At 43.2% G+C, this 19,361-nt stretch overlaps 1 protein-coding gene and 1 long non-coding RNA gene across 4 annotated transcripts in view; one reads left to right on the forward strand and one right to left on the reverse strand.

Annotated features, from left to right (window-relative positions):
• Positions 1-4,721: 4,721 nt before the first annotated feature.
• The window catches only part of YWHAE (tyrosine 3-monooxygenase/tryptophan 5-monooxygenase activation protein epsilon), a 54,384-nt gene continuing 39,744 nt past the window's right edge, over positions 4,722-19,361 (forward strand). Inside the window, exon 1 of one of the 2 annotated variants that reach the window (XM_047833983.1) lies at positions 4,722-4,898. In XM_047833983.1, the coding sequence (XP_047689939.1) occupies positions 4,835-4,898 (64 nt within the window). In that variant the 5' untranslated portion in view covers positions 4,722-4,834. The remainder of the gene's footprint in view (positions 4,899-19,361) is intronic. The other variant, XM_047833984.1, reaches the window with a different exon arrangement.
• On the reverse strand, positions 6,652-18,130 carry LOC125152161 (uncharacterized). Of its 2 annotated transcripts, XR_007147069.1 has the most exons (4): positions 17,966-18,130; positions 17,611-17,615; positions 11,014-11,022; positions 6,652-6,662 (listed from the first exon to the last, which is right to left on the reverse strand). It is a non-coding gene; the product is annotated as an uncharacterized LOC125152161 (long non-coding RNA). The 2 variants fall into 2 exon arrangements; XR_007147068.1 differs by lacking the exon at positions 17,611-17,615 and having other exon boundaries at positions 17,981-18,130.

Below are 19,361 nucleotides of genomic sequence, written 5' to 3' on the forward strand. Positions count from 1 at the left end.
TCTTCTTAGCCAATCTAATTTTTGTTATTCTCTATTTTATTTATGTCCACTTTAATTTTTATTCTGCTAATTTTCGGTTTAGTTGATTCTTCTTTTTGTAGTTCCTTAAGATGTACAGTTATTAATTTGAGATCTTCCTTTTTTTATTTATTTTTTAAATTTTTTAACGTTTATTTATTTTTGAGACAGAGAGAGACAGAGCATGAACGGGGGAGGGTCAGAGAGAGAGGGAGACATAGAATCTGAAACAGGCTCCAGGCTCTGAGCTGTCAGCACAGAGCCCCACGCGGGGCTCCAACTCAAGGACCACGAGATCGTGACCTGAGCTGAAGTCGGACGCTTAACCGACTGAGCCACCCAGGCGCCCCGAGATCTTCCTTTTTTTAAATGTTTATTTATTTTTGAAAGAGAGAGAGAGAGAGAGGGAGGGAGATAACGCGAATGGGGGAGGGGCAGAGAGCGAGGGGGACAGAAGATGGGAAGAAGTGGGCTCTGCATTGATAGCAGCTAGCCCAACGCTGGGCTCAAACTCATGAACTGCGAGATCATGACCTGAGCTAAAGTCGGTTGCTCAACCCACCGAGCCACCCAGGCACCCCAAAAGATCTTCCTTTTTTAATGTAGGCATTTACAGCTGTAAATTTCCCTCTTCTCACTATTTTTACTCATCTCATGTTTTGGTATACTGTGTGCTTGTTTTTATTCATCTCAAGGTATTTTTAAATTTTCCTGGTGATTTCTTCCTGGGCCATTAGTTATTTAAAAGTGTTATTTCAGGGGCGCCTGGGTGGCTCAGTCGGTTGAGTGTCTGACTCTTGATTTTGGCTCTGGTCATGAGCTCGTAGTTCTTGGGATTGAGCCCCCAATCTGGCTCTGCGCTGACAGCACGGGGCCTGCTTGGGATCCTCTCTCTCCCCCTCTCTCTGCCCCTCTGCTAAGCACATGCACTCTTTCTCTCTCTCTCTCAAATATATGAACTTAAAAAAAATATTTAAGGGGCGCCTGGGTGGCTCAGTCGGTTAGGCAGCCGACTTCGGTTCAGGTCATGATCTCACAGTTCGTGAGTTTGAGCCCCAAGTAGGGCTCTGTGCTGACAGCTCAGAGCCTGGAGCCTGTTTCAGATTCTGTGTCTCCCTCTCTGACCCTCCCCTGTTCATGCTCTGTCTCTCCCTGTCTCAGAAATAAATAAAAAAATGTTTAAAAAAACGACAAAAAAACCCAAAAAAACAAAAACAAAAAGACTGCTTTTGTGGCCTATCATCCGATCTCCAGTTCCTTAACTTACAGAAGAACATGATGTTTGCTGAAGGTCACATGTTTATTTATTTACAGAATTGGGACTGGAACCTAGTAGGTCTTTTTGATTTTCACGTTTACAATTAAGATTGATAAGTTGTTTTTTTTGTTTGGTTTTTATTTTTATTTTTTTTTTTAGAGAGAGAAAGAGATGGAAGGAAGGGCAGAGGGAGAGAGAGAGAGAATCTTAAGCATGAGGCTTCAAGCTCAGTGTGTAGATCAACTCGGGGCTTGATTTCACGACCCTGGGATCAGGACCTGAGCAGAAATCAATAGTCAGAGGCTTACCTGACTGAGTCCCCCAGGCGTGCCCCTGATAAGTATGTTTAAAGTGTAAAGGGGCTTCGTTTCGAAGGCAATAAGGAGCTACCCAATCTCTTTCGTTGGGTCTCCTGCTTTCAAATATCTCTTAAAAGCAGGTCTTCTTCAAGGCTGCACACATTCTCTAGTTGCTTCCGTGGCAGCCTCCCAATTCCATGCTGGTAATTTTTACCTGATGATCTGTGAGAACCTTAGAACATGTACAAAAAGGAATTCCTGTCTCTGTTCATTCCGTCACGTCTCTGTTCATTTATGTTCTGTTCATTCCGTCAGCAGCTTTCCCTACTCGTCAATTTTAATTTTTTTTCCTCTTCACAAAATCACATCCAAACAGCTACAAACTTTTTTTTTTTTAAATCTTATTTTTTTTTTTTTTAACGTTTATTTATTTTTAGGACAGAGAGAGACAGAGCATGAACGGGGGAGGGGCAGAGAGAGAGGGAGACACAGAATCGGAAACAGGCTCCAGGCTCCGAGCCATCAGCCCAGAGCCTGACGCGGGGCTCGAACTCACAGACCGTGAGATCGTGACCTGGCTGAAGTCGGACGCTCAACCGACTGCGCCACCCAGGCGCCCCTTTAAATCTTATTTTTAAGTAATCGCTACACCCAATGTGGGGCTCAAACTCACAACCCTGAGGTCAAGAGTTGCATTCTCTACCAACTGAGCCAGCCAGGTGCCCCCAGCTATGAACTCTTGAGGCTTTTCTCTGCAGGACTATTTCTATCTGTCCTTTCCTTCCTATTTTTACTGCACCCATCTATTACTCTTACCTGTATTATTGTAGCCTTTCTTTAATCACAGCTGTGCAACCTTGTTTTAATTTTTATTTCATAATCATAAAGTTATGTTTTAAAAAATTTGTTTAAGTTTTTATTTTGAGAGAGAGAGAGGAAGAATGAGCCGGGGAGAGGGGGCAGAGACAGAGGAGAACAGAGGATCTGAAGTGGGCTCTGTGCTGACAGCAGAGAGCCTGATGTGGGGCTCAAACTCACAAACCATGAGATCATGACCTGAGCCCAAGTTGGATGCTTTACCGACTGAGTCACCCAGGCACCCCTCATAAACTTATTTTTGAAATTTATTTTTATTTATTTTGAGAGAGAGTGAGAGAGAGTGAGCGGAGGAGGGGCAGAGAGAGGGAAGGATACAGAATCCCAAGCAGGATTGGCGATGGCAGCACAGAGCCTGATGTGGGGCTTGAACTCATGAACTGTGAGATCATGACCTGAGCCAAAATCAAGAGTCGGAAGCTTAACTGACTGAGCCACCCAGGCACCCCATAAACCTTTTTAAAAGATTTTTTATTTTTGAGTAATCTCTACATACAGTGTGGAGCTTTAGCTCACAATCCAAGATCAAGAGTTGCATGTCCTTCCTACTGAGCCAGCCAGGAGCCCCTCATCATCATAAACTTAACTTTGGAATCCAGCTAGACATGGAGAGGAGTAAGGAAAATATGGAACCCATAGAACTGTAGTGAGAGCACAAATATTATGGGATTTTTGGAGCAGATGGGGGTGAAGGGGTGCTCTCCTGAGCTATAGAATGAATGGTCTCGTCGTTAAGATAAAACACAAATCAAAACCAAAAAAGATAAAACACAAGTTAAATTTATTAGATTTGTCCACAGTCAGCAATGGTGATCTTCTTACTGGTCTTGCCATTCCTGGCCCCAAAGCACTGCATGGCTTCCATAATACTCATGCTCTCTTTCACTTTGCAAAAGACCGCATGCTTGCCATCCAGTCTTGGTAATGTAGATGAAAAACTTTGTGTTGGGTCCTGCACTTGCCATGGACAGATGCCAACACTTGTATGCTTCAGGATGAAATTCTCATCATCAGATTTCTCCCCACAGATGGACTTGCCACCACTGCCATTTTGGCATGGGAAGTCACCACCCTGGCCCATGAATCCCAAATAATCCTGTGAAAGCAGGAATCTTTATAACCAAATCTTTTCTCCCCTGTGCTCAGAGCACAAAAGTTTGCTTGCTGTCTTTGGAACTTTTGTCTGCAAACAGCTGGAAGGCGTCGTGGCCCAATGGCTCCCCACCCACAGCGATGTGGAAGAACATGGTGGGGTTGATCATGGCTGGGCAGTGCAGGTGGTTCTGGGATCATGGGGACTGCAAGGCCTGCCATGCAATCTCTATTAATCTTTCCAAAGTGTATCCATGGTGGCATCATCCTCCACGTAAAATCATCAAAAATAACTCCCTTGTGCCCACAGAATAAGGTGCAAACTTCCTAGTTTACCACACAAGACTCTTCATAATTTGTTTCCAATCTACTTTTTATTCCACATCTATTGCATATCCCACCACAGAGTTTGTATTCTGACCTGAGTTTCAGTCATGCAACCAATATGTTATTAAGTACAAGGTGCTGGGAATCCATTGGGAAGAAACACAGGCCAGGTTCTTTCCCAGTCCTGCCTCCTCCATCTCGATTTAATATTGGTCCCACTCTTCTGCACCTTACACTCCAGACCAGATTTCTCTAACAACTTCCCTCTCCTATCCACGGTGGGTCTAAGGAGAAAAAGAAGACTAAAAAGGAAGAAGAAAAAGACTGCAAAAGGCAAGGATGAAGTTGAGGTGTGAAATCTGCAGGCCCCTTTCCCCTACCAATTAGAGCAGAGCCCCACTCTTAACCCTGGTGTCAAAAGGGTGTGAAAATGTCCCAGGACTGGGTTTGGCTGAAAAACACAGGAGCAGGTAGGACAGAAGTTGGTTTCAGTGAGGAAGGCCTGCCATTATAAAAACCGTTACAGCCTCTGGCTCTCTTCCCGCACGTCCAGGCGTCGGTCTTCGGTCACAGCCCAGGCTCCCTCGCTCACTCGCTTCAGGAGCCGTCCAGGCGGCCTCCCCCGCGCTGTCTCTCTCTTCCCTCAATCTCTTGGGATAGTTCTCTCTCCCAGCCGTCGCAGTTCCCGCCTCAACGTTCCAACGCCTGCGGAGCCCACGGAGGAGGGGCTTCTGGCTGGTTCCAGCCTCTTCGGGCTTTGAGCTCCTGGACCCGCCCCCCCCCCCGCGCCAGTTGCCAGGGAGCGGTTGCCATAGAGCTGAGCAGTTGTCCGCGTGCGCAGGCGGAAGTCCCGGATTGAGGCGCCGCCATTTTTGCTGCCCAGACACGGAGCGAGAGGCTGAGAGAGTCGGAGACACTATCCGCTTCCATCCGTCGCGCAGACCCTGCCGGAGCCGCTGCCGCTATGGATGATCGGGAGGATCTGGTGTACCAGGCGAAGCTGGCCGAGCAGGCTGAGCGATACGACGGTGAGTTGGGGGGGTTACGGGGGGCTGGAATTCTCGGACCCTCTGCCGCCGCCCACAGAGGCCGGGAGCAGGAGACAAAATGGCGGCATCGTCTCCGAACCTGGCCGGGGACGTGGATTCGGGAAGCAGGAAATGGCCTGTGGGCTCCCGGAGCGGTGGGAGGCTCCAGGCCCAGGAATTTGACCCCTTTGGCGTCCTCAGTTGCAGACACTCGCGGGCCTGGAGGCCGAGGCGAGAGGGTGGAGGAGTTGGTTGTAAAATGGCGGCTGGGGGGGGGGAGGGCGAGTCCCGGGGCGGGGGAGGGGGAGGAGATGGCGGGTGCTGTCTCCGCGCGAGCAATCCCCAGGGGAATCTCTGGGCCATCTTGGGATGTGGCGAACAATTGGGTGGGGTGATGGGGGAAGAAACACCCGTCACATGGGGGAGAGTGGCACCAGGAGCTGCAGCGCGGGCGCCTTTGAGGGAAATATGGCGGGTGGGGGCGGTGGCTTTTCCCCGGAGGCCCAATGTGGGGCGGCGGCTGTGGAGTCTCACAAAGGAGAATCCTTGCGAGCGGAGGGCTTCTTTGGGTTTGTGGTGGAGGGCCCTCTTGGGTGAGGGGTGGGGAAGGTCAGAGTGGGAATCACTGCAGTTCATCCTTGAGCGGAGGCCAGCTGAGATGCTGCGATCGGATTTCCTTTCCGTAGGCCGGCACACCTTGTATTGAGTGATGTTTAGACTTTACGTTCAATCAACCTTGCTTTCTTCTGGGGAGGTCTAGAAAAACCTCGCTCACGGTCCCTTTCCTCGGACTTATCCTGGAGAACTCGCAAGTTCCTGTAATCATTTTCTGGCATCGTTAGCTGGGGACGGCGGGGGGGGGGGGGCAGGTTCTGGTGGATAAAGCATTGAACAGGAAACAAGGAGACCATGATTCTTAGTCCTTTAAATGCCCGTGCCTCAGTTTACCAGTTTGTAAAAATGATGACTTTACTGTTTACAGTTACCATTATGACAAACGAAAAGACCTGTTGGAAAATAAAGTTATTTAAAATAACGTTTAATAACTGTATTTTGGTTGACTCCCCCGGCTTGGAATGCGTGTTTGTATTTAATGGGGAGGTCGTAACCTACCCGAAGCCCTCAGCTGAGGGTTTGGTTATTGGATTTTGAACATAGGGCATCCCAGCAGATCGTATTTTCTCTTTTCTATTTTAAAGAAATGGCTTTGTGTACAGATTTGAACAGTTCTTTGTTCATTGCTCCTTTGCCCCTAAAGGTTCTTGAGTCATTTTTTTAGAACTTGATCGAAATGTCCATTGTGTCTGTTTAGTCGTTAAAGGGTGCTGCTCTTTAAAATTGCCCTTACCTCCTCCATTTTGGACCTAGGTAACTTGAATTACCCCACATCCGTTAAACTGTAGTATTATAAAAACAAAAAACCTTATATGTGGTTTCTGTGGTTTTAATTCTGTTCAGGGGTGAGACAAGGTTGGAAACAACCATTGATCTTCAGATTTTTTCATAATTACTGAAGCCACTTATTTTTCAAAATGTTATGTAGGGCCCATGCTTTCCTTGAATGCCAGGTTGGTCATGTGAATAGCCTCAGGGGTAGTCTCAGTATATCATCATATATTAGGATTCAAGAATTTGAAAATTAGAAAAGGTCAGGAACTCCAGTTGCATTTCGTAAATTCTTACATACCTATTTGTATTGAACAAGGTTTTTGTTGGAGGGAGAGGGAAATAAGATGGGGAAGTACAGCTCAAGGTCAGATTTGTCTTTATTTCCGTGTTTAAAAGTGAAACAATGTAGGTATGCTCCTTGTGGAAGTTTTTCTTCATCCCCCTTAGGCACCAGATAGGTTCCTCTCAATCTATTAGTGTCCTTGGGGGGAAACTTGAAATTATATTTGAATGCTCTCTGGTCTGTAAGGATTTAGGCTCAAATTCTCAAGTTAGGATTTAGGTTTTGCCAAAACCAAAAAGGGTGTGGAAGAAGCTTTTTGTTTTTAATTTGTTTTAAAACTGATTTTGGAAGCTCATGATTGTAGCTTCCAAGCAAGTGATGGTTTAGTGATAATATTGGAGCTGGGTGGTGAGGACTTTTAACCAAAGCCCTGTTGGTTATTGAACATAGTGTTATCTAGAGAGAGCCACTTCATTAAGTTATTTAAACGTTAAGTGTCTGCTTCAGGATATAAAGGGGGAAGGAAATAGGATCTACCAGGTGGGAAGGAACTCCTGTGACTGTTGGGGCACAAGATAGGGAGGAATTCATTGGGAAGAAGAAGAAAGCAGTCATCAGGAAGCAGCCTCTACCTGTGTCCACTCCTTTGTTGAGTGCAATAATTCAGCTTTGTGGTGACAAAAATTCCTCATAGTTTTAGTCACTGAACAATATGTGGTGTGGGGAGTAGAAGAAGTGCATTTGAATGCTTTGTTTTTGGGTTGGAAGTAAATACTGGCTTTTCTGGTTCCTGCAGTATCTGTTAGGTTGCATACTCTGTTGAACCTAATACTTGTTTGTAGCATCATTTAATTATATTCTGGGGAATTGGAATCAATTTATATGGATTATTTAATGGTACTGGAGGAAGAGCTAAGCTGTGTTCAGGAAAAGGACACTTGGGGGTTGCAGATAGGAAATATTGAAGTTTGGGGTAGGAGTGTTCACCTTGGAGATTAAATCTAACGGCATCACTTAGTAGTCTAAGACATAGGTTTTCTAACATTTGTAGCAGTTTTAAGCAAGCCTGTTACCTTTAAGCATTTCTGAACCAAGTCTTAACATTCCCATATACACAAACCACAGTAGTACAGAAAAGGAAAAATAAAAGCGGAAAAAGTGCTTTTCACATTTTTCAGAGTAGAGGGGTCAGCATAAAGTACATTGGGTTTGTGGGGTAGTTGCTGGTTTTGTCCTTTCTTACCTTTTCCCTGTGATGATTGGCTCCTTGTGGGGTAGGGGTAAAGTTTAGATGGTCACTTCTGATTCATTCTCTGTGTGAATGAATGCATCTATTCTGAGTTATTTACTTGAGAGCTGTCCTTTTTAAAATACCAGAGCCTCATCTCTAGCTTATTCTATAGTCCGTGAAGGTGGGAACATGTGAATAAACTCCTTAATAGATGTTAGGGAGAGAAAAACGGATAAAGAGTAACTTTAGTAACGAGTTTAAAGCAGGTTACTATCAATTCTATGTAGGGCAATAATAATTTTTATTATTGCTATTTCAGTTAATGGGAGTTAACTTTATTGAATTTTTTTTCCCCTGCCTAAATATAAGCAGAATTGGATAATGCAATTAAAAAAATCCCTTCTACAGGTAACCTTTAGCCTTAATTTTAAAACAAAAAAAATTTTTTTTTTTTTTTTGTGGGGCGCCTGGGTGGCTCAGTCGGTTGAGCCTCCGACTTCGGCTCAGGTCATGATCTCACAGTCTGTGAGTTCGAGCCCCCGCATCGGGCTCTGTGCTGACAGCTCAGAGCCTGGATCCTGCTTCAGATTCTGTGTCGTTGTCTTCTCTCTCTGCCTCTCCCCCGTTCATGCTGTCTCTCTCTGTCTCAAAAATAAATAAACATTAAAAAAATTAAAACAATTTTTTTTTGAATGTTTATTTTCAAGAGCGAGTGAGAGCCCAAATGGGGAGGGGTGGGGGGGGGACACATAATCTGAAGCAGGCTCCAGGCGGGGGAGGGGCAGAGAGAGGGGGGGAGACACAGAATCTGAAGCAGGCTTCAGGTTCCCAGCTGTCTTCACAGAGTCCAGCTAAGGGGCTTGAACTCACCGACCATAAGATGACCTGAGCCGAAGTCAGATGCTTAACTGACTGAGCCACCCAGGTGCCCTAGCCTTCATATTTAATTAAATCGGATGCTCTTTTGTGTTTACTTTAACATTTAAAATACTTTTTTGTTTAAGTAAACTGTACACCCCACATGGGGCAGGAATTCATGACCCCAAGATCAAGAGTCGCATGCCCCACCAACTGAACCAGCCAGTCACCCCTACTTTAGGCTTTTGTACAGTATTGTGCACAGTGGGCAAATTTCAGTTTATTTTGTTGGCTTCCCAAACTATGGAATATAATGAAATCATTGTAATTTGAGATGATGGGAGTAAATTCTTACTATTGCGGACATTCCTAGGCATCCTTTTCACCTTTATTTGAAAAGGTCTCAATTTGAATTCTAGTATGGTCTAGAACACATAATCTGAGCAAAATTTGGATTCAGTAAGTACAAACAAACACGTTGAGAGTCTGTGCAAACAAGCAGAGTTTTCATAATTGTCTAATAAGCTTGTTCAAAGGAATATGAAATATTTAAAATTCCTGGACTTTAACCTGGTATATATAGCAAGTGAAATATAGAAAGTGAAATTTCAGTCTGGTAACTTAATGTATCTAATTTTACAAATGAGTTACCAATACTTTAAGAAGATGATCTGAGAACATTATTTTTATTTTCTTTAAAACAATTTTTTTTAATGTTTATTCATTTTTTTGAGACACAGAAACAGCGTGAATGGGGGAGGGGCAGAGAGAGGGGGAGACACAGAATCCGAAGCAAGCTCCAGGCTCTGAACTGATAGCAGCACAGAGCCTGATGTGGGGCTCGAACTCACGGACTGTGAGATGATGACCTGAGCCGAAGTTGGACGCTTAACCAACTGAGCCACCCAGGCGCCCCTATTTTTATTTTCTTAAAATTTATTTATTTTGAGAGAGCACGGATGCAGAAAAAGGGAGAGACAGAATCCTAAGCAGGCTTAGCACAGAGCCTGACATGGAGCTTGAGCTCAGGAAACCGTGAGATCGTGACCTGAGCTGTTATCAAGAGTTGGACACTTAACCCAACTGAGCCACCCAGGTACCCCTGAAAGCATAATTAAAAAAACTTTTTTTTTTCATTTTTTAAAGTTTATTTATTTCGATAGACAACAAGTGGGGGAGGGGCGGGGGGGGGAACAGAGGATCTGAAGCAGGCTCTGTGCTGACAGCCCAGTGTGGGGCTCGAATTCACAAACTGCGAGATCATGACCTGAACTGAAGTCAGACGCTTAACCCACTGAGCCACCCAGATGCCCCAAAAGCATAATTTTTAAAAAAGTTTTGATGATTTATTTATTTATTTATTTTAATTTTTTTAATGTTTACTTTGGGGAGAGAGAGTGTGACCGGGGGAGGGGCAGAGACTGAGAGGGAGACGCGGTCTCCAAGCTGTCAGCTTAGAGCCTGATGGGGCACTGGAACTCATGAGAAGCCACATCATGACCTGAGCCGAAGTCAGAAACTTAACTGACTGAGCCACTGAGGTGCCCCCAAAAGCATAATTAAAAAAAAAAAAAAAAATTTTTTTTTTTTTTTTTTTTTTTTTTTTGAGAGAGCGCATGAGCAGTGATGGGGCAGACACAGAATCGGAAGCAAGCTCCAGGCTCTGTGTGGGGCCAAACTCACGAACTCCGAGATCATGATCTGAGCTGAAGTCAGATGCTTAGCCAACTGAGCCACCCAAAGCATTTTTTTTTTTTAAATTTTTTAACGTTTATTTATTATTGAGAGACAGAGAGACAGAGCGTGAACAGGGGAGGGGCAGAGAGAGGGGGAGACACAATGTGAAACAGGCTCCGGGCTCTGAGCTGTCAGCACAGAGCCCGACTCTGGGCTCAAACCCATGAAACGTGAGATCATGACCTGAGCCGAAGTCAGACGCTCATCTGAGCCACCCAGGCGCCCCTAACCCAAAGCATAATTTTTAAAAAAGAAGGCTGTAAGGCTGATTTTGCAGCAATTTTTTTTTTTTTTACTTTATATTTAAGACGAGTGTGTATTTAAACAGCAATGACAGGAGTAGGGTAAAGGCTAAACTTCTAGACTTTATAGAACACATTTATCTAGAATTTCACATTTCACAAACCTCTTTCACAAACTTTTTTACTTATATCATGTATCAGTGAACTAGATAATGTTGCTTCCATTTTATGGTTCAGGAAAGTGAATTTGAGATTTAATGTTTTTTTTTTTTTTCTCTACCACATGACTGGTTGGCTAGTAAATGGCAAAGCCAGAACTTGTCTGCTGACCTTTAGACCAGTACTCTTATTTCTTCTAAGCCACTCCTAAGCCACAAAAGAGACCTGTGTGTAACTAATTAAGGTAGTAAGCTGGGAATGCTGTATACTTACTTTTTTAGTAGTTCAAATAATGTGTCTTGGGGCTTGACTTGTATCTGTCATAAATAGTAGATAAAACACCTTCACGCTTTTCTAAAGAAACCTCGTGTTTTCAAAACAATTCCATCTTAGGACACCTCTCTGGCTCAGTCCGAAAAGCATGCGATTCTTTAATTTTTTTTAACATTTACTTATTAAAAATATTTTTTGATGTTTATTTTTGAGAGAGAGGGAGACACAGAATCTGAAGCAGGCTTCTGGCTCTGAGCTGTCAGCACAGAGCCCGATATGGAGCTCTAACCCACGAATCGTGAGATCATGACCTGAGCTGAAGTGGGTCGCTTAACTGACTGAGCCATCCAGGCTCCCCAACGTTTATTTATTTTTGAGGGAGAGGGAGACACAGAATCTGAAGCAGGCCCCAGGCTCCGAGCCATCAGCCCAGAGCCTGACGCGGGGCTCGAACTCACGGACCGCGAGATCGTGACCTGGCTGAAGTCGGACGCTTAACCGACTGCGCCACCCAGGTGCCCCGAATTCTTAAACGCTTAACCCAGTAAGCCACGCAGGTGCCCCATAGTGTGCGATTCTTGATCTTGGGGTCATGAGTTTGAGCCCCACATTGGGTGGAGAGATTATTAAAAAAAAATTAATAAACTTAAATCTCATTTTAAGGCACAGTGAATGAAGTTAGAATGAGGGATTTTAGGTAATCTCAAAATGTGTGTTTGCATACAGTTTCCTTGGTTTCCTTGGTTTGTAGAGTCTGCTGAGGTATGGCCAGGCATTTCTGCAAATTGCTTTTATTTAAAACCTCTGTCCACCCCCCCTTTTGTCTTGATGGATGCAACCTTTAAGTTAATGATTTAGTCATAACACTTTTAGGAGGGGGAGAGGTTGACAAATGATTTGCAAATGTTGTTCCAAATACTAGCCTAGAGAGCTGTCATACAGAATCCATTAAGGGGTAGTGAGGAACAGTAGCAAAAAGTTAACGTATACTGTTTCTGAAATGGTCAGTTAACAGCAAATTGGTTTGCCAACATAATTCTGTGGTTTGAACACATTAACTAAATATTCATGTTAGACTACATAATAATTGGGTCATTATAACTGCCATAATAATTAAAGGGCCATCATAATTTATCATTCAAATCAGGATACCTTGAAACGAAGGGGTAGCAATTCATAATAGTGCTAAGACCATAAGCATAAACTAGGATTGTTCGGAGATGCAAACTTGCCTTACGGTTATTGTGCTTAAGACCATTTGTTCTTACTCATCTCATTTAGATTCATACAAACCACCAACCGGTGGACCTGACTGATAGTGTCAAAGCCAAATATGTTAGTTTTATGTCTGTCTGTCTTGAGTAGATCTGTGTTTTTGATGAATGCAGTGGTTAAGCTCAGGTCATGATGTCAGTTTGTGTCAGCTCAGAACCTGCTTTGGATCCTGTCTCTCTCTGCCCCCTCCCCCCCCCCCCCCCCCGCTTGTTCTCTATCTCTCCATCTCTCTCTTCCTCCCCCCCCCAAAAAAAAAACATTAAAAAGTCTTTAAAAATACTTGACTTAGGTGTTAGTAGCAGTGTCTGTCCTAAGCTTGGAAGATTTTCCCCAAGTACGCTTCTATAGTCTAACCCCATACCTTGTTATGACCATTCTGTTTAGAACACTGAATTGTTTAGATTAGAAAACATGACCATGATCCTGGTTTATCTTGTTTTAAATTTAATCTTCAGTTTGTAGCCCTTCTTCCAGCGATTTAGCACAACAGCTGGGCAGATCTGTCATTGGTAAGCTTGATTTGTGATCAGGTCAGGATTTTATCCAGCTAAAGCAATAGGAAATATGTTTAACTTTCATTTGTGAAATTTCAAAGAGACACGTTGCATTGAAATTTATGACTATTTTCATATTTTGGCAGATGTGGTATAGTGCAAAGGCCTTGGAACCCTTGCATTCCTTGTCTGTAGAAGGGCAATTAATGATTACTTGCCTTGCCTGCTAATTTACAGGGTTATGAAATTATGGGTTCATTAAAGGGCAGAGTATTCCTGTTTTCCGGTGTGAAAGATGAAGTAAAATTTTGCTGTGGATATACTCTGGTCATATTATAAGATGAATTATCTCTTTTGAGTTATTCCTAGCAAGTGTACTCTGGTGGTGTTAGTCTCTAAGTTACATTTGCATAAAGAGAAATTAGTTCTGAAAATCCTTAATTGTAACTCAGATCTGAACATTTGCATATCCTAAAAGTGAAGGTTGTCCAAATTATTCCGAAGCAATATAATACATAATTTGGCCATGTTGAGCTGGTCTGTAGTTCTTTTGATACTAATTCCAGGTTAATATTCAAGAGAATGTTCATGTCTCTCTGACAAATAAAACACCTGTTGTATGTGGATCTGGAATGAAAGATTCCATAGAATAAATATATAATTTAGAATTAAAATATTTTTGCTAGCAGTCTTAAGATTACTCACTAGGAACATACTGATACTATCTATAGTAGGTACATATAGTGTATATACTACCTATAACCAGTTTTGTGAAATGTGATTCTAAAGGCTTAATGTAAGCCTTGGGCAGAGAATGGGTTCTGATTAATAAAATGCTACCAATTAATACTACTTGTACCTTGGTGGTTAGTCATTGTATTTATTTGTTATAATGTGTTGTTTTAAGTAGTGAAACTTTATGAGAAGAATATCATGAAAATTTCAAAACACTGTGTGTTCTTTGACTAGGAAATATCACTGACATTTATGATTTTATTTTTTAAATGTTTGTTTATTTTGAGAGAGAGCGCATGTGTGTGTGAGTGGGGGAGGGGCTGAGAGAATTCCAAGCAGGCTTCATGCTGTCCGCACAGAGGGCTCAAACTTCTGAGCCCTGAGATCATGACCTAAGCCGAAATCAAGAGTTGGACGCTTAACCAACTGAGCCACCCAGGCGCCCCAGTTACGACTTTGTTTTTAGAATTTCCAAAAGGAATTCATTAATACAAAATCTGCAGAATAGGTTTCTTTCTCACAGCTTTAAAACTGCTGAAATTTTGGTGAAGGTTTCTTGGCTGTTCAGAGACTTAAAAGAATAAATGAAATTAGTAATAAATTTGAATGGTGTAACCTTTCTTTTAAGCTGTATCAGGACAAGGGTTATTTTTGGTGCTTTTTTTCCCTGATGTAGTCTAAAACAAATGTGTCTTCTAATTCTGCAAAAATATGACAAAAGATTTAGACCTTGACCTTTTTTTTTCCTTTTTTCCCCATATGTCAGTGTCTTAGGTCGCTTATCTTGCCAATCTCTTTTCTTTTTATTAAAAAAAATTTTTTTTAATGTTTTTATTTATTTTTGAAGGAGAGACAGAGCATGAGTGGGGGAGGAGCAGAGAGAGAGGGAGACATAGAATTTGAAGCAGGCTTCAGGCTCTGAGCTGTCAGCACAGAGCCTGACGCGGGGCTCGAACTCATGAACTTGTGAGATCATGACCTGAGCTGAAATTGAATGCTTAACCGACTGAGCTACCCAGGCACCCCTCTCTTTTCTTTTTAAATCTCTTATTTTCTACCTCTGTTTTCTCTGCACCTCATTTTTTTTGATTCTACCAAGGCTTAACATTTTTGGCTGCCTGAGGGGATATCCTCTTAAACTCTTGGAATAGAAAACTCCTGTTTTGATGGAGTCAGAGGGAATTTCCCACTTCCCCCAATCGTGAGACTAATGAGAGTGGTACTTCTTTGCAGTCAAAATTGTAGAATCTGGGTAGAAGGTTGTCCTATTTAAAACAAAAATTTTTTTTAAAGTTAATTTATTTTGAGAGAGAGAGAGAGAGAGAAAACGCACAAGTGGGGAAGGGGCAGAGAAGAGAGAATCCCAAGCAGGCTCCGTGCCAGCGGTGCAGAGCCCGGTGCTGGGCTCAGTGAGATCATGATCTGAGCTGAGACCAGGAGTCCTGACGCTTAACACACTGTGCTACCCAGGCACCCCAAGGTTGTCCTGTTTCTACCTAACAGAAGCTAGTAGGGAATGTTTTAAAGTTCTTCAGAAGGCTTACACAAGATTTTTTTTTTTGCCTGTTTCTAGGGAAGATAGTTAATTCTAGAGTGAGAGGTGCTTCTCTTTAGGCTGGTACAAGAAGAAAAAAATTGTACTTGAATGTCAAGATTATTGTGTTTTGAAAGCCTTTAGTATTCAGAGTGTTAAAAGTAAGTTCCAAAGGCATTTGACAAATACATAATGAGATCCAACTATGTACCAGGCACTGTTCTAGACACTTGGGATTCATCATTAAACAAAATAGACAAAGGGTCTCTTCAAGGAGTTTATATTGCAGTGAATGTATAAACGTTTTTAGAATTATTTCTTCTGTTAGTATGTGTAATTGAGTTAATTTGAATTAGTAACAACAGTGATGTTTAATAAAGGCACCATACCTATTGCTGGTCCCTGTCCTGTATCAAGGACTAGAAAACTACAAATGTACTTTATTGACTGCTGTTGTCAAGTAGTGCTAACAAACCGAAAAGCTTTAAAAAGTTTTCATTGACTCTGTGATAATAAAATTCTATAATAACATCTATTAATTATGCCAGGTACTTATTATTTCTCTCAATCCTCAAAAAAAAAAAAAACAACCCTGCAAAGTAGGTATACCACTTATTTTACAGGTAAGGATTAAGAACATTAGGAAAGGTGGCAGTAAATAGGTAACATCACTGGGATGGATGTTGCACTCCCAGGCTCATAGCTTCTGTGCTTGTATGTAAACATTAGTCCAGTCTCCTTGAAGCTCTTATTTCTGTTCCATAGATTTTAATTTTGTAACTTAGAAGTTCCTTTGAAGAGTCTTTTGACTTAATTTCTCTGTTTAACATTTTTTTTCTTTTGAGAGGGAGAGTGGGGGAGGGGCAGAGAGAGGGAGAGACAGAATCCCAAGCAGGCTCTCCCAAAGTGGGACTCAAACCCACGAACCGTGAGATCATGACCTGAGCTGAGATCAACAGTTGGACATCCAACTGACTGAGCCACCCAGGCGCCCCTTTGTAAAAAATTTAAAAAAAGTTTGTTTAATTTTGAGAGTGCCTGCGCGTGAGTTGGGGAGGGGCAGAGAGAAAGAGGGATAATCCCAAGCAGGCCCCGAGCTGCCAGTGCAGAGCCTGATGGTGGGCTCAAACCCACTAGTTGTGAGATTATGACCTGAGCAGAAACCAAGAGTTGGATGTTTAACTTTTCTGAGCCACCCTGGGCGCCCCTAGCATTTTCTTTCATAGGAAGGAGACAGGGGTGTGGAGGTCGAGTATATTTTCCAGTGGAGAGGCAACAAGAGATAGTAGAACAAGCACTGGACAAGAAGTCATTAAATTTAGGGGGAGGTTTGTTACGTTTCAGATTTAAAAAAAAAATTTTTTTTTTCAACGTTTATTTATTTCTGGGACAGAGAGAGACAGAGCATGAACGGGGGAGGGGCAGAGAGAGAGGGAGACACAGAATCGGAAACAGGCTCCAGGCTCTGAGCCATCAGCCCAGAGCCTGACGCGGGGCTCGAACTCACGGACCTCGAGATCGTGACCTGGCCGAAGTCGGACGCTTAACCGACTGCGCCACCCAGGCGCCCCACGTTTCAGATTTTATGTGGATCACTCTCTTGAGACATGGTTACTTTCAAGGCCTGTTTTTATCATCTGTATAATGAGAGATTTTACTTTATTTTTTTAGTATTTATGAGAGTATGTGTGCGAGCTAGTGGGGAGAGAGTGAGACTTTTCTTTCTTTTTTTTTTAACCTTTTTTAATGTATTATTTATTTTGAGGGAGAGAGAGAGTGCGCATGTGTGTGTCTGTGAGAGAGACAGTGAGTGGGGGGAGGGGCAGAGAGCATCCCTAGCCAGCTTCCTGCTGTCCGCAGAGCCCAACAAGGGGCGATCTCACAAGCTAGGAGATCCTGTTCTGAGCCGAAATCAAAGTTGGACGCTTAACTGACTGAGCCACCCCAGACACCCCGAGAGAGAATCTTAAGCAGGCTCCACAGATAGTGTGGAGCCCGACTTGAGGATTGATCCACGACCCTGGCTGGGATCACGAGCCGAGCCAGAATCAAGAGTGTGACACTCAACCAACTGAGCCACCCAGGCACCCTGAGAGATTTCTTTTCTGAAAGTTATTTTATGAATTTGCAGGCTGAAACTACTTATTTTGTTTATTTATTTATTTGTTGTATATATTTAAATGTTTACTTTTGAGGAGAGTGAGTGCAAGCAGGGGAGGGGCAAAGAGAGGGGAACAGAGGATTGGAGGCCAGCTTCCATACTGACAGCAGAGACCCTGATGCAGGGCTCGAACTCACAAACTGTGAGATCATGACCTGAGCTGAAGTCAGAAGCTCAGCTGGGGGTTCTGAGGCTGCAGCTTATAAAAAAAAAAAAAAAAATTTTTTTTTTTTTTGCATTTATTTTTGAGACACAGAGAGTGAGTGGGGGAGGGGCAGAGAGAGAATGAGACAGAATCAGACAGAATCGGAAGCAGGCTCCAGGCTCTGAGCTGTCAACACAGAGCCTGAGGCAGGGCTCGAACCCACAAACTGAGATCCTTACCTGAGCCGAAGTTGCACGCTTCTGAGCCACCCAGGCGCCCCTGCAACTTTTAAAATCTTTGCCTTGTGACAAGTGGATGGAGAGCTAGGAAATGAATCTAAATTCAGATCTAGATTACATCTACAACTTTGGTTTTTTGATCCAGCCAATTTAGCTACTGATTTCATTGAATAGAAAACTTCCATTCTCAAAATTTGCATTTCTACATAAATTATTTATTTAAATTTTGTTGTATAAATTGCCCCATTTATTATAGGCTAGCAATATTTCAAATGGTGGAGCTTCTTTCATCTCCTTCAGTCTTCTCATGACTGACTTTGCTGTGACAGCAGACGTGGTGTTGTAGTTCCAGGCACCACCCGCTCGCTATGGTTTGCATGCAGGAACCACAATGCCAGATCCCCACAGCTCATCTTTTCATCTTGGTTTTGCCACACAAGGAGGAAGTGTACTTGTGTGCTGGCTTGTTTCTTTTTAAAAAATATATTTTATTTTTGAGAGACCAGAGTGCAAGCGGGGTAGGAGCAGAGAGAGCGGGAGAGACAGCGTGAGCGGGAGAGGGGCAGAGAACAAGGGAGACACAGAATCTGAAGCACAACTGACAGGCACTCAACTGATTGAGCCACCCAGGCACCCGTCCCCAAAACTTTTTTTTAATGTTTTTTATTTTTATATTTTGAGAGAGAGAGAGACAGAGTGCACGCAAGGGAAAGGCAGAGAAAGAGAGGGAGACAAGGAATCCAAAGCAGGCTCCAGGCTTCAAGCTGTCAGCACAGAGCCTGATGTGGGGCTTGAACCCACGAATGTGAGATTATGGCTCAAGCCGGAGTTGGACGCTCAACCAACTGAGCCACCCAGGCGCCCCATGTGCTGGCTCATTTCAGTCTTCACCATTTTCCTGAGGGAGGCACCATAACATGTCCCATGTTTATTGACAATTCCTTCTTTGTTGGTGCGTGTAGCCTTGTCACCGCAAACTAGGTCCAAGCCCAGGGAGGACAAATTTGCATTTATATTTCTGCTTGTGTTGAATGCATTATGAGGTTGAACTATATGAAATTGCCAATTTCAGTCAATTTTTAGTTGAAGTATAGTGAACATGCATGGGATACTAGTTTGGGTGTACAACGTTGTGATTCAGTAATTCTATACATTGTGCAGTGCTCACCACAATAAGTGTAGTTTGTCACCATACCAAGTTATATTATTGACAGTATTTCTTATGCTGTATGTATTTTATAGCATTGTGACTTATTTATTTTACAGTTTTTTTAAATGTTTATTTGAGACACAGAGCAAGGGGGGGTGGGCAGAGAGCGAGGGAGACACAGAATCCGAAGCAGGCTCCAGGCTCTGAGCTGTCAGCACAGAGCCCAACATGGGTCTTGAACCCACAAACTGCGAGATCATGACCTGAGTCGAAGTCAAATGCTTAACTGACTGAGCCACCCAGGCTCCCCCCCCCCCCCCGCCCCTTTTTGTTTTTATTTGAGAGAGTGAGCATACTCATGCATATAAGCAAAGGACAGAGGGAGAGGGAGGGACAGGAGCCCGACGCTGGGCTTGATTTCATGACCCCGAGCTCATGACCTGAGCAGAAATCAACTGAGCCACACAGGTGCCCCATGACTTATTTATTTTATAATTGGCAGTTTGTACCTCAATTTCAATCATTTTTCACCTGTAAAAATGATCATTTCATATGGTA

Source organism: Prionailurus viverrinus, chromosome E1, assembly GCF_022837055.1.
Source record: "Prionailurus viverrinus isolate Anna chromosome E1, UM_Priviv_1.0, whole genome shotgun sequence".
NCBI classification, from domain to species: Eukaryota; Metazoa; Chordata; class Mammalia; order Carnivora; family Felidae; genus Prionailurus; species Prionailurus viverrinus.